The following is a 27881-nucleotide window of genomic DNA, read 5'->3' as shown; positions in this document are numbered from 1 at the left end:
TCCCTGGGCAGCCTGTGCCACTGCTCTGGCACCCTCACAGGAAAGAAGTTTCTTCTTGTATTGAGGTGGAACTTCCTGTGTTCCAACTTGTGCCCATTGCCCCTTGTCCTGTCGCTGGGCACTATTGAAAAGAGTCTAGTCCCATCATCCTGACACCCACCCTTTAGATTTTTATAGGTATTTATGAAATCCCCCCTCAGTCTCCTCCAGGCTAAACAAACCCAAGTCTCTCAGCCTTTCATCATAAGGGAGATGCTTCAGTCCCCTGATCATCTTGGTAGCTCTCCGCTGGACTTGCTCAAGCGGTTCCACATCCTTCTTAAACTGGGGGGTGCAAAACTAGATGCAGTACTCCAAATGTGTCTCAAATCTAGTACTGTTAGTCTCCAAATAGAGGGACCAGTGCTGGCAAATACTATTCAATACCAATGGGAAAGGCATGGCATTTTACCTGTAAATGAACACACAGTTTCAAGGGCTGCACATACTTAGTGTATCCTTGGTTTCCTCTTTGGAAAGGAAACTTCACATTTGTGTGCACTGACATGCTGATGCCTGGGGCACTCGGGCTGCTCACGGTTAGTGGCAGGCAGCAACTGTACTGGGGGAGCAATGCTGTTACTGGCTGGGGTATTGTCCAAAGGAAAGACAACAGGAACTGGGGTTTAAGGCTTACAAAACAAGTTTTGCTTAACCTTTTTAATTTGCTGAATTTGGTTTTCATTCTCCGAGTATTTACTGGCAAGTTAATGATTCATTCTTTAGCAAATAAAAAAAAAAAAAGGGACAACACTAATGACATTACTTATGTAGCTTTATGTGACACCTGGACAGCTTAGTTGAAGAGTTCAAAAGAGATACTTAGCATACACGATAGACGATATTAGGCTAATATAAGGTATCTTCAAACATCAGGATGTCCTCACTACTCAAAAAAAGTCAACAAAACTTGGCAATTGCATAAATATAGCCTAAAAGACTGTGGTTGGGCAGCATAATGATGATTGTTTGCATCCTTTGGGCTGCAGCAGACTGGGTTTGTTGGAATGCTCTGGAGGAAGTAAAAGGATTTTGCCTTCTCTGAGAGCAACAGGACATGTTCAGAAGGGAGAAGTTTATGGTGTGCAGAGAAGGGCAATTAAAGGAGAGAGAGGCCAGGAAAGATCCTGCAGCCTTTACAGAGTGTCTGAGAAGGATAGGAAACAGGCACTTGAGGAGTCTAAGAATTGATTAAAAGAGCGGACTGTGTGGTGTCTGCAGCCACCAGGACTGCTGGGCTGAGAGAGCAAGCCTGGGGGAAACGACCCACCTAGCAAGGGTGCTGTGGGTGGGGAGAAAAACTCTTTACAAGCCATTCTAATGTTATTTTCTCTTACCCACCAACTCTGAATTTCTCTACTTATAGCTCTAGGGTTCTATTACTCTAATAAAATATAGTTTTAGAGATTCAAAACCCTAAAAATATTTTTTTTTTCTAAAAAATATGTAACACATCTATCTCTGAGCTCTGGTAGACTTGTAATCCTGTCATCAGAGAGCTCATAGGACCCAGGCTGGCAGCAGAGCTGTGTCTCGTTACCTGTCTCCTTGCCTTATCAGTCTCTGCCTGAGCTGCCAGCTCTCCACTGCCTCAGTCCACATCCAATTGATCTGTACAGCTTTCTGTACTGCAGTCTCTTTATATATTAATTCTACAGCCGTAATTAATATCTAGATAGATGCATAACATCTATGTTTAAAACTGAGACATCAGTGATGTAATAACCCTTCAGAAGAGACCTGACACAATCACACGGATCTGCCTTGTTTGTAGTACCTGCAAAATTTTCCAGTGAAGTTACCAGCACACAAGCAAGAATATCCGTTAATCCCATCAACGCAAGTGGCTCCGTTTGCACACTGGTGGCCACGGCAGTTGTCTATGTCCTCATCACAATTTACCCCTGTGTAACCAGGTTCACAGCTGCACTCATAAGACGTGATCCCGTCAGTGCAGTTTCCATGAATGCAGGGGTTTGAAGAGCATTCATCGATGTTGACTTCACAAATGGTGCCAGTCCATCCTTTGGGACATATGCAACGGTAGGAAGTATAGAAGTCTTCACATATCCCCTCGTGCATACAGGGATCTGAGCCGCAGACATCTACCTGCAAACATCCAGTAAGAGCAGGGTTTGCAGATATTTTGAGAAATTGCTCCTCTTGAGGTTTTTTAGTAGGGATGTCAGCATTTTCGAAGTATGAGAGATAAATGCCACTGATTTCTATGGTGCTCATACATCCTCGCAGGCCATCCAGACTGTCAAAAGCCTTGTCAGCCACATAGATGTCTGTCTCTTCTCTTAAAAAGTTGAGGCTTGCTGCGGCAGTTGTGCTAGTTGCAGTGTCTTTCTTGTTATCTATATCAATGTGCCATCTAGAGAACTGGGACAGGGGCTCTACCATAGAGACCATCACTTGATGCCATTTCCCATCACTCACAGGCAGTGAACTAGCAAGGGTCAGCTTATAAAAGCTGTTGCCGCTTTGCAATTGAAAGAGTAATTTGGAGTTGTGAATACTGATGATAACAAACTCTGGCTCCTTCTCTGCATACAGCAGGATCACGTCAGTGTCCCTAGTTCGAAAGCCAAATATGATATTGGTGAGGTCTCTGCTGATTTTTCCATTGCTTCTGTAAAATATCGCACTGCTTCGGCCACTAAACACTGCGTTAGCAAGACCTGTGCAAAGATAATAATTGAGAAACCAGGCCAACTTTAAACCAATACAGGTGGAACAATACCTCTCTAGTGCCCCATGCTCCCTGTCATGTAAGTCCTTTTGGGTTTGCTGAAAAACAATCAAATTTCACCAGTGTTTCAGTTATCCTTGCCTGACCCTTATGGCTATGTAAATTACAGGGCAGTTCCAGCACCAGCTATATTGACATCAAAAGTGTGCCGCTTTGCATCGTCTCAAGTTATTCTGAAGATACAATTCTACATTAGCGTTATCTCTCTTTTTCCTCTTCAGACAAAGAGTAGGAGGTGAACGTAATTGTACCCAACTCAAACCTGAGGCTGAGGGGGTATTTCAAAAGAAGATATAGATTTGTCATTTGATGTTGGTTCTCTAAGTATTGGTAGCTAGTTATTCCCCATGACAGATCTGGACAGGGTGAACCTTTGTTCTCAATTCCTCTTTTCTTAGGTAAAGCACTAAAGAAGTTTTAGAAAGTATCTGATTGGATCCCAATTTAGTCTCACTGATGCAAAAAGAACAAATTTAATTGAAGTCAGTTGGCAAAATCCCCCTTAAAATCAATGTAAGAGTCATGCCTATCGCATTTAAAGCCAGCTTCTGCTATGCACACTGCCACAGCCCTGCTGACAGCACCGAGCCTATGCTGGTGGGACTGGGAGGACAGCAGAGCACTCAGTTTGTACTGCTGTGAGTGAAAATTGATGGGCAACATTGTGGCAGTTTTATGGACATCTTCACAAAGGTATTTGACATCTTTCATTAGCATGGTTTCTACTAAAATGCACTAACTTGCTGGGCTGTAAATCTGCAGGTTCTGAGATTTATGAGGATTATAGACAGGGAGAAAGGACTGGAAGGAATATCTTCTGTCAGTATTTGAGACAAATTTAGCTTTGCAAGATCCTAGCACTGAGATAAAGTGGGTTCCTGAATTATCTCTCATTAAATCTTGATCAAAAGAATCCCTGGGAGTCCCAATATGAAATTGGTGACTCTGTCCTGATACTAAGGCAGCAGAGGTGTAACTACATTGCCTGGCGTATCAATTGTGGTGTCTTTCTCATAGGAAAAGCTTCCTCAGAGGAAACCATACTAAAAATGAAAGTCAGAGCTTGTCAAAATTATTTCTGTTTTTTTAAATGTCTCACAAAGCTAAGTTTTTTTTAAGGTCATAAAGCTAAAATACTCCCGTAGAAATCTTATTACGTCCTGAACACAGCCAGCTGTCTGGATCTGCTTTTACTCAGTTGTGACCCTGGGCATACAGTTTCACTGTTACTTGATGTTCCCCACATCAGCTCCCACTACTGGCGTTTTCTCTTTTTTTGGAGTGCACGTTTTCCTAAAGGTCTTGCTAATCATAGGCATCTAGGTGGAACTATAGCCACAGCCCCTGGAAAACAGCTCTTTTTCTGCCTAAGCTTAAAATGGCATCTAGAGCATAAGACACCAGGCTGTCAGAGAACTCACTGGCCAGTAAAACTCCTTTTCTTCATTACCCTGTGTTGAACATCAAGAAATGTATGCCGTAGCTAAGAAACCAATGAGTTAAAAATGCAGGTCTGTAATGCAGGAATTTTTTAATATCAATTAAGGAAACTCCCTACTATTGCCACAATAACCAGCACGGAAACCTAAAGGTGATGTAACGGTGTAAATGACCTTGAGTTTAGCAAAAAGAAACAGTTTAGATACTTTTCACTTCTCTGTCTGTCTGTGTTTATATTCTTCCATAATATGCAATAGTAAAGTTTATGAGAAAACGTATTTTGACGTTATCATCAAAGACATCTGTTAGAGAAGGTGTAATTAGTTTAATTTAATCTATAAATTTTAACAAGTGCTGCAACGCTGATTCTAACAGTCTCAACAAAAATAACATCATATTGGTCTGTCAGCAAATCATCTGTGATAGAAATCCTTTGTTGACCAACCTTCTCATTCCTAAGTCAGCCATTCTAACAGCTTCCATCAGACTGTGTGTGTATTTATCTCCTTTCACAGCATTGTTAGGGCTTTCTTTGATAGCAAGAGGAAAAAATATTGCTTCAAAATCCTTACTTGCTTTTCAAATTCAATTCCAGGATGGGAAGGAAAAGGAAAGTGAAGAAGGAAAAAGGTATGCAAGGTGGCTCATTTTCTTAAGACAGCTAATGGTCATCAATTTTCAAATAGACTGCTTGGCATGAGGTGCTTCTTATGAAGATGCTAGCTGAATAACTATACTGCTGGTATTAAGGTGACTTTCTTCAAAGATATTTAACATTTAAGAAAATCAAGTGATCCAATGTATGTCATGTAGCTTGTCTTTTCAGGAGGATGGAGAACATTCTAAGGTTAATCTAACACTGGATAGCCTCTTATCTCTCCAGTAGAAGTATGAGGGCTACACTCACACTCTGACAATGTACTGATCTATTGCACAACCTTGACAAGTTGCGTTGAATAAGTCAAAAGCAAAGGTCCTGTAAACATCAGTGTCTGTGTCAGGGGTCTGACTCTTGGTAGGGCAGACTCTTCCTGTTAATGTTACTTGCAATTAACATAACTATTATTATAATATAGAAATAACATTTGAATGAACTTTAAAGGCAGTGAATATTGAGTTTTAAGGAAATGCTGATGAAAATATGTATTGTTTCTAATCGCCAAAGATGATAGGAATAACTGAAATGTACCTACATTCAAATCCTTGGTGCACCAGCTGGCATTGTGCTTCAGGAGGACAGGGCCCAAGCTCACACCACTTAACTTCCTCACATGCCTTCCCTGCTGTGTTAGGGGGACACGTGCAAGTGAAGTCATCCCAGATTGAGTAGCACACACCACCATTATGGCAAGGGTGGGACTATGGGGAAAGAGAAGAGACAACCTAAGTATGAATAAAGGCTGGTGCACTTCCATCTCTACAGATGGGGGACTGTTTGTCAAAAAGGAGAATTCTGTTTAATTCAGTTGTAAAGTGATAAAGAGCAGTACTACGACAGCACAGCATGTTCAATAATTGGTGAAAAACAGTATTTTGACCTTAAAATAGTTCAGTTCTCCCATATGCAAATATATTTTGCTGCTGATATTCATCATATGAAGCATAACTCAACAAAATTTGCTCTTTCTGGATTTTTTACATATTTCCCTAAGACGTCATTGTCAGCAAATAACGTATGGAAACGTAAAAAAAAATAATTAAAAGAAATTCCCCATTATAAACATGTGAAAATGCTCTGAAAAATTACTTTCTTACCTTGCAGAGGTTGTCACCAGTGCAGCCTTGGGTGACATTGATCAGAGTTTGGTTGATAAGAGAACTCAGTGGATTGGTGATGGGGAAGAATTCCAGCGGCTGGTTATTCACTCTTACATCTTGGATGCAGCCTTTGAAATACCTGCCATTTCTATCAGTTTCTTTCTTATCTGGTAGGCCTCCAATATAAAGAATAGCCTTACTTTGGATGGTTAGTAGTGGAGTAGAAATGAAGCCTAGGTATTGAGAGGACTGGAACAATTCCATCTTATTTCGTTCTATTTTTAATGTTATTAGGTAAAAGTTTCCATCGTTCATGGAGCGTTTCCCTAATAACTTAATGGAATTTAGAGCTAACATTGTGAGCTTCCCACCTTCCAAATAAACTCTTACGTAGAGGTAAGTACTGTTTCTCAAAGCCAGTAACAAGCCAGAATAATTGCGTGTTCGGACAAACATTGATATGTTCAAATTTTCGTTCTGAGTGGCATCAACAGAAAAAGCAGCATAGCCTGAGGAGTCCTCAGATCCAAACCGGCCTGGGATGTACTCTTGAGGTAACAGATACAGAAAAAGATTAAAAAAAAGAGAAGAAGGGAGAAAAATAAAATAGTTAGGGCTGAATGACAAGGGAGCCAATGCAATGATCAAATAGCTACTTCTGGTAATATTTACGTATGGTAGTAAGATGTGCTGGTATTTATGGATGAATAGAGACTTGATCCAGCTGTAAATAGCTTCTATTTCAAAATTCCTGTTGGCTTCCATGGCTGTACCATTAAGCCCCAGTACAGGACCAGATGTTATATTATTGGGCATATTTTTCCCTTTTATCGTGCTCTGTGTAATGCTGTGTTTTCAAATGGTTAAACAAGGACAGATTTCTATAGTTTCCTGGATTTGTCCTCAGAAACATCATTTTGAAAAGAACCTAGCAGCTTTGATCCTCCGATGACCAGGGGAGTTAATGTAATTCTGGAACTTAGTGACATTTTTTGCACTGATTCCAACTGTAGAAATAGCCAAAAGGTGCTCAACAAACCCCTCTTGTGTGAAACTTCCAAATAGGGCACCTATACGGTGCTGCATGGGCTCACCAGTTCTCTGACAGACTTTCTGTTGCTGGGGCTCAACACATGCTTGTATACATCAACTTGTACCCAGTTATGAATCCTGCTCTGTCCTATGAGTGACCATAATCCTACGGTGTCGTGGGGGAAAAATGATCCAGGATCGAGTAAGCCTTTTTCTTTTTTTTTTTTTTTTGTGCTTATCAATTAAAAGGATTAAACCAAAACCATCTGTCTCTCTCCCTCACTCTTTATTTTCAGTAATGATTTTCAGACTTGTAAGGATACAAAATATGTAGCCCAAACCGTATTTTATTCTGATGAATCATCTCGTTAAGGCACAACAAAGTGTTTCTATTTTTACACTCTAATTTTCGTGATCTTGTCCTCAATATTATAGACTTCCTGCCCAAACAATTTCAAGAGCTATTTTTAATATATCAAATTCATAGAAAGAATAAACCACATTTTTTTTAAATGCTCGCATAGCTAAAGAGTCAGTCCTCTTTTGTGCAGTAAAACTCCTAGAGCGAGACCTCATAGGCCAAGTTTCCGCCTGCAGCACTACTTTTTTTTATGACTGCATTAAAAAACCCAATGAAAATAGGGGGCTGAATGTGAAGCCCCCACAGACCCTTAATAACCACACTGCACTACTATGTGGCACAGTAATATTATTTAGCAACAGGAATAAATCCCTTACTTGTTCCTAAATAGACAATTTAATAAGGAAATGAAATTAGAAATATTTTAATTCTATGAATAAGATTACCTATATATCTACATCTGCTTGTTAAAGCTCTGGTATGTAGAAATAAATATTTGTTGAAATGGGTGTTTTGAGGCATTAAATCTCTAAGTTATATCTTTTCTGTAAAGAGGTACTAGAGAATGAGACATTTTTTTGTGAGGGTAAAAAGAAAATTTCTGCTGGAATGACAGCCACACATTTGCAGTATTAGAAGGAAGCATTAATCTTCAAAAAGGTATTTGATGTTTACAATTACTTTGTTACATTTCTCTCTATTTATAAATATATATCTCATCAATCTGATCTTCTGTTTGATGAGATGGCTAGCATCACCTTGGTCAATATTAACCTCTTGGGTCACAACATCTGGATGTTGATCAAAATGAGTCAACATCTGTTTGTTATTTTGTGTATGTAGAGAAAATATTGCCTCTTGTCAATTAAATACTTGGCAGCAACTTTTCTTCAAAAAGACACTAGCATTTCTTATGTTATCCTGTACTGCAAGTCTCCCCCACTCTGCCTTTTAAGAAACCTGCCACAGCCTTTTAAATATGGCATATATCTAGAACCTATGTATCAAAATGGCATAGTGCCATGATTTGCAAGGAATATCATGGTCAGCAAGAAAAAAAATGCATGCTTTCTAATCATTCTCAATAGTTCTAATGCCAGTTTAAGCCTCTCCTGGCCCTGACTGTTTTTAATTTTGCTTCATATAAGGAGGCAAGCATATTTACCAGATGTTGTCCTATACTCCAAAGTTGCTTTCCAAATCTTTGGATAAATTACAGCTAGACTTCAAAGAAGTCCATTACAATTACCTCTCAGACTTTGTCATTTTGCAATAAAACCAAAAGAAGAACTATTGAAAAGTATTGATAACTATTAAGTATAGCATACAAAATGAAATTGTATTTCACCATTTTGAAATGTAGTTCAAGCTACAGTTTTCTGCAGCAATGCATTCAATGAACCCCTGGGGCCAGTTGTTCAGCTGATATAAATCAACGTAGCTTCACTGGCGGCAGTGCAGCCACGCCAATTTACACCAGTTTAGGATCTGTCCATTCCAATCTGACCATGGCTCGGCTGCTGCACTCCATTTTTTCCAGTCCACTTGGCAAATATATATACATAAATATTTGTATGTGTGTACACGTGTGTGTATGTATGTATTTCTTTCTCCCTAAACATTGCTATGATTGACCGTGTGGATGGTTAGTAAGGGGGCAGAGAGGGAAGCAGGGGCAAGGGCACTGCGTGGAAGACTCAGTCCCGTACAATTTTCTTAAACAAAACTGCTTTTTTGAAATCTCTAAAACTTTTGCTGAGGAAAGTCCACCCCAAAACATTCCTGACGGGTGCTGTATTTACAGCTCCAGAGGGTTTCACACACCAGATGCAGTATAGCAGGGAGATGGGCAGGGACCTCCTGCTGTCCTTCCACTTTGCCTCAGCCTGCGCTTGGAAAGATCATTTGTAGCAGGGAAAGTGCTATGGGCATCTGCAGCGTTTGTATTCCTGCTCGTCACTGCCAAAGAGGCTGTTTGCTGAGATGTGCTCTTTTGTTCACTGAGGCACAGACACTTTTCCCTCTGGTCACCAAGCAGCTCTCTGGTCACAGCCGCCTTCATTAGCAGTTGTCCAGAGCTGCCTTGGGACCAGCTGAGAGAAGAATGGGCCCTGTTTTCAGCCTCTGAAGCCCTGCCTTCTCCTTGGGCTAATCAGATTAAGTTAATAGTATAATCTTGTTCATTTTTTAAAATTGGAATCTTTTTTTTTAACTTGCGGTACTTTTGCTTGCTTTTCACTGCCTTAAATGAGTTTCTTTATAAATGCCGAGAGAGCTTGAGGATAAAATTTTCAAAGAATGCTTTGAAAGTAAGACTTAAACTCCAAGTGACTTGGTTGCTTTCTAAATTTTACTCGGGGTGCATAACCTCCAGTGAACTACAGTTTTCCAGAGTTTATGGCGTGCTAAGAGCACTAAGAAGATTTTTGAAACTGGATGAGTGGAATCCGCCAGTTCAGCCTGACTTTTTTTGTCAGGCTGAAAAGCAGCCTTCCGGGGAAAGTAACTGGAAAATAACAAAGGCGTGCTACTACTAACCTCTTGCACTTTCTTACCAGTTGACATTAAGCTCCAGAGATCCTAAGGGTCATGCTGTTTCATCACCAGGTAAGCAGGATTGTTTATGACCATGCTTTTTTTCAGCAACCACTTAAAACACAAATGCCAACAGCATTCCCTTACCTGTTGCGCAGCTTGGCCCTGTGTATGGCCGGTAGCAATCACAGTGGTAGCTCAGCCACAGGTTGGTACAGCGTCCCCTGTTCTGACAAGGGTGGGTTTCACACCAGTCCTTCTTAGCACATCCTGTCCTGACATTTGAAGATGATTCAGGTGATACATTGTCTGGAGTAATAGCATTCAAGTCTATTTCAATGTCCTGAAGACAGCCTACAAATGAGGGTGCAGAATGTATATCATAGATGTTAAGCAGCGAGTTGCCGCTAATGTTCCCCACAGGTAAGCCGCCCAAAAACGTGCTCCGAAATGCAAGCATGACATGATCGTTATCTATCATAGCAGACGTTTTATTGAGACACGATTCTACACAAGAGCTGTCAAGCAAATTAAGAGTAAGAGCTCTTGCCAAGGTTACCTCCACTGAATGCCATTCTCCATCACTGACATTACGTGAAATATGCAAAAGAGCCTGTGGCTGGTTATTGACTTGCACGGATAAGTGTAAGTAGCCGTTCAGTAACTCCAGCTTTGCAAATGTGTTTTTCTCCCCTCGATAAAACAGAAAAGCTGTAGGTTGCACAGTTTGAAACCTCAGATTTATATTATAGAAAAATTCCTTTTTAAGGGTCAGGGGATTCTTCACCAAAAGGAAACTGTTTCCTTGAAAAGAAAACGTGGTTATGGTTTCACAGTGTATTCCAGTATACCCAGGTGCACATATGCAGCTGAATCCGTGTTGGCCATTTTTAAAATGTGGGATACACATTCCATTGTTTTGGCATTGCTGATCAGTACAGCCACGAAGAACTTCTGTGCAGTTCCAGCCACCATAATAAATCCCTTCTTTGTCTCCAGGTGGGCAATGGCAAGTGTAATTCCCAGGAAAATTCTCACAGATTCCACCATTTTGGCAAGGGTTCGTGTAACATTCATTGATGTCTTCATCACAGTGAGCACCTGAAGAATAAACAAAAAACTAGACATTCTGGATTGGATAACTGGAGCCCAAAATGACTTTTTTTTGGTCATTTGTAAAAGTCAAAGGTCAAGTAAAGTGATTTTAATAACATGTATTTTATTAAATTATCTTTAATTAGAGTGGAATATCGTGATGATTAACTCACAAGTCTAAACTGTCTTAAATATAAAAATACAATTCATATGCCATGGTTTTCTTGCACAAAGTGTTATATAACCACCTTAGCAATAATTACATTTTGGAGAAAAGAACCAAACAAATTGACACTTTTGATATGGATAATGTAATGAAATGGGGATAAACATCACCTCCAAAAGATGTGATCAAGTAATTTTTTCCCCACCTATACTGTGGTAGAAATCTAGAGTTCTTTGAGAGGAACTGGATTATTTATCACATACAAAAAGCCAAAAATTGTTGCTTAATTCATAATACAGTATGTTGATGAGCTGGTGTAGAGTCTGCTGGTCTTTCCTTCTCTTTCGTAGTCATGCAAACAGTAGAGGAATTACAGACTAGTACGCCATGTCCCATATGAAACATCTTGGAGCAACAATCTTCAGGTGAGAACCACAGGATTTATAAATACTGTATGATACAGTGGGACAGACTGACAAGTAGGTGAACATCTCTGCATAATGTAAGTACAGCAAGCTGGCTATCTAAAGAATGGCATTCACAGAGTGAGCAGGGAGCTGCACGGTGTGACAATAAGAAATCCAAAGACAAGCTTAAACCTACATCCTATCAGTGGTCTGGGAAAGATGCAGTGAGATGCACCCTGTCCACAATGAGTGGGCAGTTGCCGCATTTCAGGGCTAGGTGTGTACTGCAGTTATTCACAAATGAACAACAGATTTTAATTCTTCCAAAAACAAGGCAGCAGTGACTTCTGGTCCATCAGCCATGGTCTCATACTGTGAGGAGGGTTCACTTGGGATGTGAGGATATGAGAGAAGCTGTTGGAGGGGTTTGAACCTGTCTGTCCCAGCAGAATATTCCTGGTACTGTGTATCTACAGTGGAACTTCCTTCACCTCTCCTGTATACAAAATACAAAGCAAGAAAAGATGAATGGAATATTTTTGCAAATGTCTCAGAGCTTGGTGATGAGAGAACTTCTGTAGAAGATGGGCAACACAGGCTCATTTCCTCTTCTTCCCTATAATGCTTGGCTTTAGGCATATTGGGTAAAAGGAGAGCTCCTCCTCTCAACTTCACTGTAATTTGATAGATGTGACCTAAGTACGTCTACTGGATCAGACTTCACAAAGAAAAACAAACCTGTTCCCCTTGTAAAACTAATCTGTTTATCCCTCTGCACTGTTCATCTATAAAGTGGTAATTTTGGTAACTTCTCCCTTGAGCAATCAAGCGGCAGATATGTGTGCAATGGATCATGGAAAGTCTGTTTCTTATCTCTCTTGGAGGCAGTCAAAATACCCAAATACTTTTTTGAAAACTCATGCTAAGTGCAACTCCTAATATTTCCACTTCCCTTCATAGCTATTCTAGAGAAAAACAGGAAATATTTTGCAGTTAGTTTTCAAGATAGTATCATCAGCACAAAGCAGTTAATAGACATAATTATGCCTGTCCCCACAGTAAAACTTGTGCCTGTGAATTAGATAATGAGGTATGCTGAGGCTCACAGTGTTGCAGCTAGGTACCAAGCACCACACCTAGCTTTACATACAAATTCACAACGAGCTTTATTTTTACAGCAAAATGCAGCCATTTTTCATGGAAAATTACAGAGCAGCATTCAGCCACAATGAATTGCTTCAACTAGCAGTAGATAAATGTAGTTACTCAGGCTAATTCCTTGCCTGTCCATTTTATTCAATCACAGTGGTAACTAGACCCATTTAGGAGAGCAGTAAGTTAGAGGAGAGCCAGAAGGGAACTGAGAATTGCTTGAGATTTGTTTGAAAGATTAGCCAGAATGAAGTGCTCATAGCATGTATATAAAAGGCTCTCTCTGCAGTGATCTTCCCCACTCATCAGTCTTCAATTATAGAATATAGTTTCCACTTGAAGTTTCAGATTTTCAAACACAGCTAGTGCTATCTCCCCGGTCTGGCACTGGGGTTTTACAGCAGAGGTCTCTGTTTTCCGGCCAGGCTCATATTTATTCCAATGTGAGATGTCTATGTATACCTTAATGTGTAGTGGCATCCGGCAGAAATATGACTCATTGGGACTGACTTTCTCAGTGTGAAGTGCACTTCCCAAACCGTTACTGACTGGGGGCCAGAGCGATGTCTGCTTTGCCCAGCTTGTGGCAATTCCTGAGTTGCTGGCTGGGGCTAAACCACAACACTGTGTTAGCGACGTGTCCTGCTTTTACTATTCTAGTACATGAAAAGTGAAGTTACTGAGAGCTGTTTCCTGTTTGGACAATGTTTTAGTACATCTCCTGCCTGAATTTGCTCCCTTCCCTGCTTTGACATCAAGAACTATGTGTCCACAGGTCTTGTATACAACTGAGTCTTAACGTGACAGCTGTAGAAATGCAGATCTCTTGGGTTTTTTTGTGTCAGAGATAAAAATTAGTGCAGACTAGAAGCAGTAGGATCAGGGATGTACTTAGCATTGTCATAGGGTTTCAGAGTGGTCAGAGCATGCTTAAGGATTTATAGACTGGGATCCTCTGTCAAACCTTTCATAGAAAAAAATCAGCATAGTCAATGGCTAGATACGTAGTTGCTGCATTTGCAGTAATCCATGTTGATTCTTGTGTATATTAGTTTATTATCCCATGGCACCTGTGAGGCATCACCTTTGCCTTGTAACTTGTGGTCTGAGTCACACCTTGCAAAAGTGACTTGTCTCTGGAACGGATGAAACAGATGCATAAACTGAACCCAACTTTACCATAATGTTTAGCGTCTGTGTTGTTCTTTACTTCATTAAATTAGATGTCAAATTAATGAAATTATTTCATGAGAATGATAAACTTCTTTGGAAATCATATGGTTCTACCTTTAAATTTATATAACAAATTTGATAACAAAAGCAGCGATGTCTAACAAAGGAATAAAATTTGTTTTATGAGGAGGTACACATATTGTTGTTAGTGTATTCCTTGCCTAGAAAATTAATAACTTCAGTTACTAAATGAAAAGTGACTATCATACAGCCACTTTAAATATGTGTAATTTCATAAGCATTTCAGAGTCTGAAAACAATGCTTATTTTTTAAGCAATTATGTTAATAGCATGTTGCAAAATAATTATTTTGTGGACTTGTGTATATATGTATATATACACACATGTATACACTAACATCTATATGCCTACTATTTTGGAAAAAGATAAGCACATACATAAATATAGATCACACCAAAAGACAAATAATAAGCCATTTTTTCACAACAAGAGTAAATAAATCAGCTGTTGTTACGAACAGTGTTAATATTGCTTGTTATCTGCCTATTGCTATACAAGCAAAGACCATTGTCACTCAAGATAAAAGCACTCTAGATAAAAGGATTAGTCAGTATTTATAGAACTGTGTAAACAGTTCAAATAGCTCAGGTTGGAGGAGAAGTTTAGCATGTACAAATGTATTCTCAAAAGATTTAAGACATACCAAAATCAAGTGCAAGGGAAACTACTATTTTCTTTTCAGTGATTACATGCATTAGTTCAGCTAAACATACTGGTGTTTTTAAAGTAGCAAGTAAAATAGAATCATTCAGCATTTTCTCTTCTAAATATATTACACACTTATCTGAAATTTCAGATGATGTGAATATTTTTATCATATTTCTATAGATAATGATTACTCTCCCCTCCTGTGAAGTTTTATTCCAAACAGAGATGAAACAACTCCTTTGACTCAGTTTGATAACACCACGCCTACCTGCCTCCTTTTTTCACTTACACATTATTACTATAGGGTAGCTATTTTTTAACCAGTAACCTCTTAACTGAACTGTTTCAAATTTGGCAGCAAAGGTTTCCTGCAGAAGCAGGATCACAAAAGCAATTTTTCAAGCATAATTCTGCTGAATGCTACTAATATTCTTTTTGATTAAACAGTTATAAAAGTGTTATCCAAGTTACACATGTGATACACACCTTTGCTTAGAAGTCTGTTTACAGCCTTCTGCCTTTCTAGTTCCTTGACACTACATAAATATCAAGCAAGTACAAGCAAGAAGTCTGGATAGATACTACATGTTCAATGCAGTCTAAGTGCACATATTATTTAAAAAAAAAAAAAAGACAATATTTACCTGTAAACATTGTCATTAAAGTGATGTAAACCTGTATCCTAGTTGCAACCATCTTTTTCTGAAGGAAAAAGGTGGTTTAGCACTTAAGTAGTCCACAAAGTGAGTTTCTGTAAAATTCAGAACAGTTCTTAGTATAAAGGCTTCCTTTCCAGGATTAGCTTGCTCCACTTCTGTACCTGCTGATGTAGCCTGATGGTGTATTTTGCCCAAGCCAGATCAACAAGGCTTAAAGTAAGACTCATTAAACTGCTTACGCAATAGATATGTATTCTACTTAAATTCTGTTCAAGAGTGCTCACACTGAACTTTATGTTTCACGGAAAGGCATATTTTTAGGATCTGTTCAAAACTGACTTGTCACTTGTTGTTTTACAAGGTTCTGTTTTTTAAGACCTTATTTTCTTTCATTTTCAAAACGTTTATTAACCCAGATCAACTCTTTCACAGTCACTGCCATTCAGAGAAACTGCACATCCCAATAAACAGATAGAAAAGACCTAAAACTGTATCTCATTATTTTATAAAGTATTTTTGTTCCATTGGCTTTCATTGTGCTACTTACTGGAAATTCATGTCTGTAGATTATTGAATGTTCTAAAGACAGGAAAAAAAATAATTTACTAAAATATTTTCTTTCTTCAGCTCTTGAACAAGGCATTTTGATTTGGACCTAATCTAATGAGAGGAAAATAGAGTTCAGAAGATTGAACCACTTATTTCTGTGATAATTTAGGCAGCATACTTTTTTTTTTCTTTTCATTGTACTTTATTTACATGATGAATTGCTTAAAATATTGCTAGAGCAATATCTTTTTGTGTAATTACTGAAATAATTAAAAAGCAAGAGAGTCTTTCCCCAGGTTGGTATTTATACCAGCCAGCCAGCACATGGCAAACTGTGGATTTGTTTAATCTACAGTTCACAATTGCTTTTATGGCAATGCTCGGAAAACTGCTTCTCCTTCCAGCCTCTGGTACAGGCATTCAGTGATTTTTTCCTATAATTAATTCAAACACCATGGGGTAAGAATGTCATCCAGACTCTTTGAAAGGTAAGCAAGGAAGCTTTAAACAAAATAAAGTTCATGTTGACAAGTTAGTATGTATGTACTTTATTACTAACGCTTATCAGATGTCTTGTGCTACAGCTTGAAGTCTAATATGTGTTTTTATTTTGAAAATAACAAGAAAAATTGGAGGTTCTTGGTAATTGTCAGTCCTTTTGCATATGACCTGATAAACGTTCTGGGGTAAGATTATGAACATACAAACTGTCAACAAGTCGAGATAGGCATACACTATTACAGTTCAGTGAAAACATGGAGTCGATGACACTCTGAGACAGGAATTTCATACCAGGATATCTAGCAAACTGCCTGAAGCCATGTCAGAACCGCTAGTGGGTGTTTTGAACAAACCTGTCAAGAACAAGTGGGTTACAGAAGGTGGTAGTTACTCTAATTACAGTAAGGGTTTGATATTGTCTTTAATAACATTTTCATATACAAATCAAGGAGAAAAATCTATGTGAAACCACCATAAATTGAGTATAAAAATTGTGTAATCCTGCCCAGAAACTACTTGATAGAGGTTTTCTGTCAAACTGGGAGGGTCTATTGAGCATGGTTGGGACTGTCCTGGGTTTGCTCTCGTCAGTGTTTTCATAAAAGATGTGGCTGATGGTATAGAAAGTTTCCTTATTAAGTTGTCCAATAAAACAGGGTTAAGTGAAACTTTTGATTGTTTAAAAGATAGGATTACCTTTATAGGCGAACAAAAGAAATTGGGGAAATGGTCTGAAAAATTTCGGATGCAATTCTGGAAGGACTTATTCAGTTTCCATAGTCTCAAGCCAGAATGACCAGCAATCAGGTGGAACAATAGTTCCAGTTTACAAAGCTTTGGTCACACCTTAGTGGGAATACTGAGTCTGCTTTTAGTTCTGCTCTGCAAGGAAGATTTGGATCAATTTGGAAGAATTCAGAGGAGACCAATGAGAATAATCACAGGTCTAGAAAATATGGCTTGTGAGGAGAGACTGAAAAAGTAGGGCTGTTCAGTCGAAAGACAAGCAGAGGCAATGGGACACTGGAACAGTCTTTCAGTACAAAAAAGAGAGCACAGTTCTCTGAGACCATAGCAAACAAGCGACTAAGTCATGAGTTTGACCTGCACCAAGGAAGTTCCAAGTCACACTTTAGGAAAATATTTTTAATGATAATAAGGCAACAAAGCCTTGGCATAAGACATCCACTGGGAACCACGAGGTCTATTTTGGATCCTGAAAAATAGGTTAGAGACAAAAGAGCAGTGTGACACAAGTCAGTTCATCCTATCTTAGACACATAGCCCAAATCATACCTGCACATCTGACCCTTCCAATTCTATTTTTCCATGTTTCTATAACTTCCTTCGGTAGAATAATTCCCAGCAACTCAGCTGTGGATGTGTCAAACTATACATGCACATATATGTATCTATACACGTATAGGTATAAAATACAAGTAGGAGTAAACCTTGGAGAAACTCAGATTGCAGCAGACCCTTTAGAATATGTTTTATGGAAGATGTAGGCAAAGAGTTGGCAATAATGCTTCCTCCACCTATATTTTACAGTTTTAGAAATGTCTGTTACAAAATCCTACCTCAGGCAGAAATAACTTTTTTCAAGGGACTCGTTAATCCTGAGGCCAGCGGAAAGATCTGGCAGAGCATATATTCTTCAGGGCTCCAGGTCTTAGCAGGCAATCATGAAAATTCTAACTTTGCCACATCTGTGCTGATAATTGCAAAGAGATAATTACTCTTTGCTGGAAGGAGGAAATGCACGTTCATGAGTAAGCGCAGGGAAATAAATGGACCATCTCTATGTCATTGTAATTAAAACTCATGCTTCTGGGCATAAATCAGTTGTCATGGAGGTCAGGAAGGAGGTTTTACTCTTATGTACATCAGTGTAAAGCAAGTGAGGGGTATTTAAGTGGATTTTTTTCCTCCTATTTTTCTTTAGTAAAGAACTGGCTTATATTGTATATTGAACTGAATGTGACCAGTGATCTGATCTAGTATGGCAATTTTTGTTGCTGTCTTAGGAGGAAAAGCTCATGTAAAATGAAGGACAGACTACAGGGCAGAGCTGGAACACATGGAAAATTGGATACTTTAAAATAGTCGGATAATAAGCATTTGCTAACATTGGGCTAATTTGCACATGATACCTTTCACACAGAACTCTAATTTTGTAAGGTCGTAAGACCTTGCTAGTTATTCCTTTATTGTAGACAAATTCACTATTCTGCTATTTTTCCTCTTGCCATTTGCAATGTATGTATAAAGTTAATACTAGCTAGGAAAAAAAATTAAAATAGAAACAGAGTTGAGTGACTTGGCTTAATCATTAAATATGTCACTCTAGCTGAGGGATATGGAATTCATAATGTGCTACATTCAGAATGGCATGCTGTAACTCAATCTTTTTAAATGTTGCTGGCCTGAAGCTTCATAGACTAGTTTGCATTTTCAGTAAAAATGGATTTTTTTAAAGTAGTAAAAACCCCCAATCCCTTAATCTCTTCAATCATTAAACATTTTCTGAGAGCAGAAGTACTTGGAAATGTTTTTCCACTTGTTTCACATGTTTTGTCACACCTAAAATAGTTTTCATTTGGAAAAAAAAAAAGAAAATCATGTACATGCTGTAGGTGATTAGTTGTTTAGTGAGATCTGGTGTGTTTATTTTATTTTATAAATATTGGAAACAGCCGACTGAGTTAAGCATTGGCTTCAGCTTCCGGGTAGATCAGCCAGCCTTTTTCATGAGCCTGCTCTGCAGACTGTGAGTGCTCCTTAGGCAAAGTTGTGTGAGCGGCGCAGCCAGAGGTCAGGCACATATAGCCTGTGAATGGCAAGGGGCCACGTCCTAGAAGGGCAGCATGGCAAAACTGTTGCTTGTAGCCTACACCTTCATCCCATATTTTGATTAACACAGCCAGCCATGTGGATTCAATTGTAGGATTAAGGTCTGAATCTGGAGTAAAGAAAAACTTGGTGAAGAAATATGTCCCTGCATGGCACTCATTTTCCTTTCATTTCCCTACTTCTGGAGTCAGCTTTATATATAGGTAAAAGAGGCAGCTGCTGTTGCATTTGACTGATGGCGGTAAGGAAGTAAGTCAGCCAGTAGCAGCCCGGTTTTCCCAGGCAGCATCCTTCTTGACTGGGTTTTCTGGCTGCACTAAGGAGTATGTCACTATGCCACATTGTTGATATGAGCTAGGAGGGTCAATGAGAGGAGGGAGAGCACAATTACAGGGTGTGACAGGTCAAAGTGGAGAAAGGTGATTTATGAAGGATACCATTAAGAAAGAAGAGAAAACAGCAGGTAAGATTTTGGAAATTAAACAGATGAAAAAGTAGAAAAAATGTGAATGAGAACTCGGTATAAAGGAAAATAAAATACAGGAATCAAGGGTGCCCCCAAAGATACTTGTGGTGGCATTTGAGACAGCGTTCTTGTTGGACACAGAGGTATTTATGGGTAGTAAGAGGAGTGAGTGTGTATGACCATTAACCTATCTAGGAAATGTGAGGGATGCTTAGAAAGACTGCAGATCAGAGCTAAGGTCTACACAGAGGTCTGAGCTAAAATTGAGAGTGGAGAAAGGAGACCACAGGAGAGATACCAAAACAAAAAGATAGAAAAAAAAAAATTAGGAAAAAACAGTCAGAGATTTTTTGTTATAAAGATAGTCATGTGTGATGGCGCAGAGAAGTCAATTCACAAAAAGATAAAAATTGTAGAAAAATTTAGATTGAAAGAGACCTTCAAAGGTTATCTGGTCCAATGCTCCACTCAGAGGGTCAGGACATCATCCAGAGAAGAAATTGGAATAGTGGGTTTCAGAGAATTTGCTTAGTTTATACCTGATTATAGACCAGCTATTTGGAAGCCAAAGAAAGATATCTGGTGTTCTGCTTCCAGTCTGTTTTTTGTGGGTTCTTTAAGTTGTAGAAAGAATATCTATTATTCAGGAATTTTTCATGTTTTACCTTTTAGAAAACTATGGTAAGACTGTCAAAGTCAAAGCATTAATGATCTGATTTGCATTTTTTGTAGATTTATGAGCTTGTACATACAGACGATGTGTGTGCATTTGAACTGAAGTATATCCAGAGGGATCTTAAAACAACTAATACCTTTCAGTTGTTTAATTAGATCATACAAGGTCACGTTTCATTGACTTGAAAATCTGTTTGGAGCATATGACTCACTTTGGAATTGGAAAACAAATTAATTTTCAGTCCTACAAACACTTAAGGGCTTTAAAAGAGTGCTTCCTGTTGACGAACACATCCACTGAGAAATGTATGCTGTGTCTCGTCTCCCCTAAAAGGGATTTTCTACCTTGCCTCTTGTTGGCTGCTTCCTGTTTGTTTTAACTGAGGTGGGCAAGCAGCCACTGTGCTGTCTAGTGTGAAGTGGCTCCTGCCCTGGAAACAGTGCTTTGAAAATATTCAGTCATTTGCAAGAGTTTCTCATTTTGTTAAAAGCAATGTGAATCTCCGCAGCATGCAAAAGTGACTGGATTTACATAACTTCATTGTCAGTCTATATTGAAATAAAACTGAAGAAGCCAGTAGGCTAGAAAATCATAGTTTTAATAGGGACTATAGAGCTTAACTGAGAATGGAGGCCTGAGAATAGAAAAATATGAAATATGAATGTGTGAACATATATAACATATTTATGCTGTGTGTATTTTGAGCTGTGCATAGCATAGCTGCATAAATAGCATGAATATGATCTGTATTTATGCTGTGTATAATTACACTTCTCTATTCCTTCAGTATAAATTTGTACATAATTTATTATCACTTTAAATACAGAAAAACAAGTATTTTACCCTGAGCTAACCATTTCTACAGTTTTTCGTAAGGCAATTACTCTACCTGATGTGTTTTCTTTCCTGTGTGAATAGCTGTGACTTGCTATAGAGCAGATGTAGATGCAGAAGACTTTGGACTGTGATCTTTCCACCAAAATCTGTATCAATGGGAATGGCAGAAGACCATACCTCTTCTGACTTCAGCAGTGCTGTTCATTTCTTTTGTTCCTTCCAATGTTAGTTCTTTTTCACTGTGAAAACTCCTCTACACGATGGCTTCATTTATCCAAGGTTTCATATGCTTAACAGATCTTGAAGCTGGGAAGCATGAGACCAAAACTAGTTTCACTTTCTCTAGGTCGCAAAACAATCCCAAAGGCAATGGGATAGCATGGACTTCAGCTGGGATTGTATGTGCTTGCCATGGACTTCTGGCTGTCTTACTGAGGGATTTCCTGGGTCATACTATGCGTATGTGATTTACCTAGAATAAGGCCAGTTTTTATGTGTCTTTAATTGCTAGAGTTAACTGTAGCTGTGCAGACATATTCGCAGTACAGCATTTAAGTAGTTTTCTTTATTTGTTAGTATATGTAGTGATTGAATGTGATGTTCTGGCCTCACAAAAAGGACTAATAACAGATTCTGAACCCTCTTTCTTAAGAAAAAAATAGTGCCCATAGGACAGTGACTTACAGCCACCACTGTATTGATCATTATGATTCTCTGTAATAGTGTCACATTGTTAACACAGCCAGAATCAAATTACAAATCAATTACAGCAGTGGGAGAGCAATCTGAATCAGAACCACCAAATTAGCTGTCTATATCAGCCTTTTTTTCTTCTGTCTGAGACTGTTTTCTGAAAGTGTAAAGTTCATTGTCAGCCAGGGAAGGAGCATGCTTTCCTTAATCCATGTCTCCCTACACAGCCAGCAGAAGGCCTTTTCTAAGTTAATTCAAATACTTTTTTAAAAGGATCAGCACCCAGGTGATCAGTAAAAGGCTAGTTTAACTTCTTTGAAATTCTCCTTGAACCTGAAAAAATAAATCAGTCAGGGTACCTAAACAGAAGCAGGTTGTGCCTCAAAATAGTCACCTCAGAGTTTATTTCAGTACAAATGAGCAGACATAAAAATTCTAGGCTTTATCACTTGTTCCTCCTAAGAGCAAACACTGAATAATTAAGAGCTAGATGCTACAGGGAATAATTCACATAAGAGCTTTTATGTAGTATATCACAGAAAATTAATTTTGGTGCTCATTTTACCAGCTTATTTTTATTACTCAGTATACAAACACACTTTTTATGTCCTTGAGCAGACCTTAGACCTGGGACTCATCAGCGATAATTAATTGCTAGTAAAGTATAAAACTCCTGAGTCCAATTGAACAAAAGCATTAAAGTGATCAGGGATTTTTTTTGGATGGTGGATTACAATTGGAATTGTATATATGTATACATATGTGTATGCAAAATTGGGAAGAGTTGTTTATACACCAGAGAGATGTGCTGCCATTCAGAGGGACCTAAACAGGCTGGAGAAATGGGCAATTTTCAGGAATCTCATGAAGTTCTGCAAAGGGATTTGCAAAGCCCTGGACCTGGGGACAAATAACCCCATCCACCAGTGCACGCTGGGGGCCGACTGACTGGAAAGCAGCTTTGCCATGCTGGTGAACAAGTTGGAGATGAGCCATCAGTGTGCCCCTGCAGCAAAGAGTGCCAACAGCCTTCTGGGCTGTATTAGGAAGCATGTAGCCAGGAGGTCAAGGGAGGTGAATCTTCACCTCTACTCAGCACTACTGAAACCACATCAAGTGCAGGTCTGGCCTCCCTGGGTACAAGAAAGAAATGGACATACTGGATCAGGCCCAGTAAAGGGCACGCATACGATTAAGGGATTGGAAAATCTGTCATGAGGAGGGGCTGAGAGAGCTGTGGTTGCACAGAAGTTGAAATGAAAGTAAATTTTAGAAGTAGGCGATAGCACTTCAATGCAAAAAAGCATTTAAATTTCTTCCCAATTCACCTGTTCCCGCCCCTTGAAAAACTATGTATTGCCTGACCTTGCAAATATGATTGCTCTTATGCATGCATTTCTTCTTAAGACCTCATCACATAAGTGTGAGGCTCAGCTGTACAGAAATTCTGCTTTTAAATTTAAAATGCTGTGTGTCGTTAAATAATCCTTTATAACAGGTACAGGTGGGAAATCTGATGCATACTTGTACTGTAAACATTAAGAATATTTGGATTCTTTACTCCATTCCCCCTGTATATAGACTTGGCAGCGTTAATTCAGGAAGGTTTAGATGATTATGTGTACATGACAGCCCTGAGGATTTCCATCACTGTGATTTTCATTCCAACTCTTTTTTTTTTTTGAAAAGCATAATGACCTATGACAACTAAGCTTTATTCTCTGTGGAGTCTGTCATTGCTTCTGTTTAATGGATCAGACAGTTTGTGACACATCAGTACAAGACACTTTCTTCCCCACGTCAACCTAGGGTACCTCTTCAATATTTCCCATCTGTGCTGACCTGTGTGATCAAGAGGTCATGTCCTAAAGTCAAACCCAGAATCGAAACACTCACTTCTACCACAGGCCAGATTATTAATGTAACCCATTTAATTTACATCAAGTTGGAACTTGACATTCAATTTTTCAGTCCAAAAGCAATTATTTTTAAAGGAACATGCCAACAATATTGCTTGGCTTAGAATAGTGAAAGTTCAAAAGGGTAAAAAACATTTCACACCATAAATAAAGAATTGATTATACTTGAAAACAAAGTTTGTAATTACTACTGATGTTTCTAAGCCTAGATGAGGTGCCTTTTATGCTTTAAAAACTGATGTCATTTATGCCACTGGCATTATGGGAACCTTATGTAAGGGTCTGGAATAGTCCTTTGCTGGCATTTTAAGGATCAAGAGGAAAACATTAATATTTTGCACATTACTTAGGTCAAACACATATTTTTTGTCAAGCAAGCATGCAAAGCATTGTGGGTGCTTAGCCTTTAGCAGGACAGGCACTCCTCTGCCTCCTTTCACCCCAATAGATCCATCAGCAGGACCACTGGCATCATCAGCAAAACCCAATACTTTGGGATGGAAAATGATGTTATTTTCCTGGTGTGAAAGCCAAGCCTCCAAGGTGCTAACAGATTTTAACTAGGAATAGCCCTGATCTGGGTCAACAAATTACTCTTTTGTACTTAAAACTGTAGTGCTTGTTTTCTCCATAGCTCTTACAGCTCTGAGTGGACTTTGCATGACTGGCCAAAGATCAATATCCCTGAACACCATGGGGAAGATTCTGCTAATCAAACTGTGTAGCGCAAAAGCTAATTGATGTTAAGAATTTGGACTAGCAAACAGTATTCATCACAAAGTCTTTGAGAAACAGCATCGTCCAGATCAGGCTCAAATGACTGCGTTGAAATATCAGCTAAAACTAGATTTTGCTAATGTGTAGCAGATGCTACACGTACCTAGTATTTCATGCTCCCTCTACCGGCTAATAGGTACTGAAGAAATATAGAGCACTTTGTTCTCAAAGAACTCTTAGTTCTTTCAGAGTTCTGCTGCTACTAAAATCCTAGTTCAAATAAATTGCATATTTTCATATATTAGGGCAGCTTATACTATTTTTTTGGGGGGGTGGGGGTGGGTGTAATACAAACAGCAGTTACCAAATAAAGCCCTTTACCAAGGGTGAACAAGAATGCCATCCCACTGCTGTGGGTTATTTGGGGATGTTTATATGTGAGAAATGGTATTTCAAAGGCACATAAAAATCTGTGAGCGGGAAAACAGAGTAGCTAAGCTATATAAAAACCGTAACCTCTACAAGAACCAAGTAATGATGGAATTATACCATTTACACTTGATGCCATAGCAAGATAACAGCAGCCTGCATACTTTAATCTTAAATAAATTTACTCATGCATCTTGAATTTTTATCTGAATATAGGTCAATATTCCTTGCATAACAAATATATACAGGTTTGGCATGCAAACATTACACATTTCCCACTGTCAGAAGCCACACTATTAAAATAATTAATTAGTAATGAAGACCAACATAAACTCTGCTTATTAACAAGCATACCCATGACATGCTGCAAATCTTGCAGAAAGGAACAAAGACAAATCTTTCATTCTTACCACAAAACAATCCAGCCAGAAAACGTTGCACTTCAAAATAGAAAAGATGAAAGTTGCGGACCTTTTTAATTAGTGATCAAAGAAAGGCTTTCTATAAGTAGAGCAATAAAGTACTCTGAAGCAGCTATTATGTATGTGTTCACATATATATATGTGTATTAGCACATCTGTGTGTGTGTGCACACATCTCTGCATATATGCATATGGTTCAGAACTACCTGCCCATATGCTATTACTGACTGAACTCCTCTAGCTTCTCTGATGCCATTCCTGAGTTCCTCCCTTATGGGGGGAAAAGAGAAGTAATGCCTTTTAAATGTTTGGTTGTATAATTTACTCTATTTCCAATAAACTGCATTTTAATGGCATTCACGATGGTGAGATTATTAAGGCTGTTTTCAAAATCATCTGTTGAGTAAAACACTGAACTATTAAATTGGGTCATTTTGTTTATCACTTGACATTTAACCTTAAATATTCCATAAATTAGGCTGTATTGAGGAAGTAAAATATATTAGTCCCATAGCACGTGTCTTTTCTTTACCATCTGCTTGTTAAGCAGTTTCTCCAGGTTAGTGATAACTGTACAATGTGTAGATTTAAAGAAAGTTCATTTCTGTTTGGGGGAAAGTTGTGTATCTGCTTGATCTTGCAATTTGACTGTAATTCAACCAGAACGATGTAGGCTTATACAATACAATGCTAAAAAGCAAATACTGTAAAGTAGCTCCTGAGGTTGACAATCAAATTCTTAAGAAGATGAGCAAAGTGCTGCTGTCAATTTAGTATGTACAATACCTTTGATTTCACCAAGGTTTGTGCACGGTTATCACTTAGACCACACTTTAAACTCTGTTTTCATTAGTGGTTGTCTTTGCCATTGGATGCATCTGCATATGCAAGAAATATCCCTCTGTAGGGAATATATAGGAACAACTGTAATGCCAGGGCGTGCTAGACAGATAGAACTAGCTTTAGGATGTATACAGGAGATAGCAGTTTCTGTTCATATTAGGGAAATGATACTGTTTTTTCAACAACAGGAAGAGCAGGGCAAAGTGACTCCTATGTTAGGTTCCAGGCTGCATATCATGTTGCTGGGCTGGGGCAGAGCAAGCAAGAAATGAAAAGGCCACAGAGGTTGCTCAATAGGGAAAGATGGAACTGAGCGGGTTCATAAGCTCAGCCAAGAGGTGGCAAAACTGGATTTTAGGAGACTATAAATATCTGAGGTATGCCAATTAATAAGGCTAGGAAAGGTTTACTCACAGTATTAAGAAAGAAATCAAAATGGTAAGTAGGCAGAGCCTGAAGAAAACCCCAGAAGTGAAATTCTTACTGCATATTTAGATTAGTTTTAACAAATAGTCAATCATATGATGGAATGACCCGCCAGGAATGGGTGTCAGGAAAATAATAGGTGCTTGAAAAGCATGATTCCTCCTCCCAAATAATAGAAAATTGTAAATTTTTTTGTTTAAATATTTTTCTAAAGCACTTTCTCTCAGGTACTGGACTTAGAGATTCCTTAAATCTTAAGTACGTTACCTGTCTGTGTGTTGCAAGATCTGGGAGCTTATGGATGAAAAGCCATTCAACCCCTCCTCCTTCCCTTCAAGGAATAAAGCTTTTCATGCTAAAAGATGTTTATGTGCAACACTTTTTAACACAGAGAGATGTACCAGATTCAAAATATCCACTGCTTGCAGGCTCTGTCAATCATGTCGTACTACATTATACAACTTAATATATCAGTCTAACTAGAGAAAATAGATCATAGTAATGATGGGTCCATTGTGAAATTTTAAAGCATAAAACTCTATATACATTCTGGAAATAATAACGGTAGATGCTTCCTAGTGTTTTAATTTCATATATTTCTAATTCAAAAAAAAAACCCCAAAACATCTTGACAGTTGTGCATTCTTTTGGTGCTGAATAATGCAGAAGTGATGGCTGTTATCTCTTTGCATTTCCAGTGCAACTTGTAACAAGAAGAGGAGAGATATTTCTCATGTAATACATATTTCTCATGAAAAAATATACACAGGTATATCAGGGCCCTAAATACCATTCTCAGAGTTGCAAACAAATTGTCAAGTCTGAGGGCTAATTCTTTAAAGGGTTGTCATGGAAAGTTCAGGGCTCTTTTCTTAATTATCATGGTTCAGCTTTTACAAGACTTTAACATAGATTGTCATTGCCAGTAAAAATACTCTTCTGTCAAAAGGTTCCCTTGTACAATAGGAATAATAGGATCAAGTAGAAATTTGTTTCATTAAAAGGGGTCCTCTGCGTAGTTAGCACCCATGCTAGGTTCAGATTTTGTACCTAGGATCTGAAACGATTTCAGCCTTTTCTTGGAGCACATTAAATATGGTAACTGGATCTGATAATGATGTACAAATGCATCATCCATGGGTTATTGTGAGACTCCACTGTTCATAAGGTAATGTCATGCCTTATGATCATGTTGGACCTTAGTCTTTTTTTTTCTATTTTTCTGAGGTGGGGATAATGATCTATGTAA

The 27881-nt window shown here is 38.6% G+C and overlaps 1 protein-coding gene across 1 annotated transcript in view; it reads right to left on the bottom strand.

Moving 5' to 3' along the window:
• Positions 1–27881, bottom strand: part of CRB1 (crumbs cell polarity complex component 1) — a 109188-nt gene that overhangs the window by 27914 nt on the left and 53393 nt on the right. The window contains exons 7-10 of the mRNA XM_075095511.1: positions 10068–11021; positions 5990–6540; positions 5428–5593; positions 1817–2723 (exon numbers count right to left, since the gene is read on the bottom strand). Coding sequence (XP_074951612.1) covers positions 1817–2723; positions 5428–5593; positions 5990–6540; positions 10068–11021 — 2578 coding nt within the window. The remainder of the gene's footprint in view (positions 1–1816; positions 2724–5427; positions 5594–5989; positions 6541–10067; positions 11022–27881) is intronic.

The sequence above is a fragment of the Phalacrocorax aristotelis genome, chromosome 6, assembly GCF_949628215.1.
Source record: "Phalacrocorax aristotelis chromosome 6, bGulAri2.1, whole genome shotgun sequence".
In the NCBI taxonomy this organism is placed as follows: Eukaryota; Metazoa; Chordata; class Aves; order Suliformes; family Phalacrocoracidae; genus Phalacrocorax; species Phalacrocorax aristotelis.
This window is presented reverse-complemented; position numbering and strand designations above follow the sequence as displayed.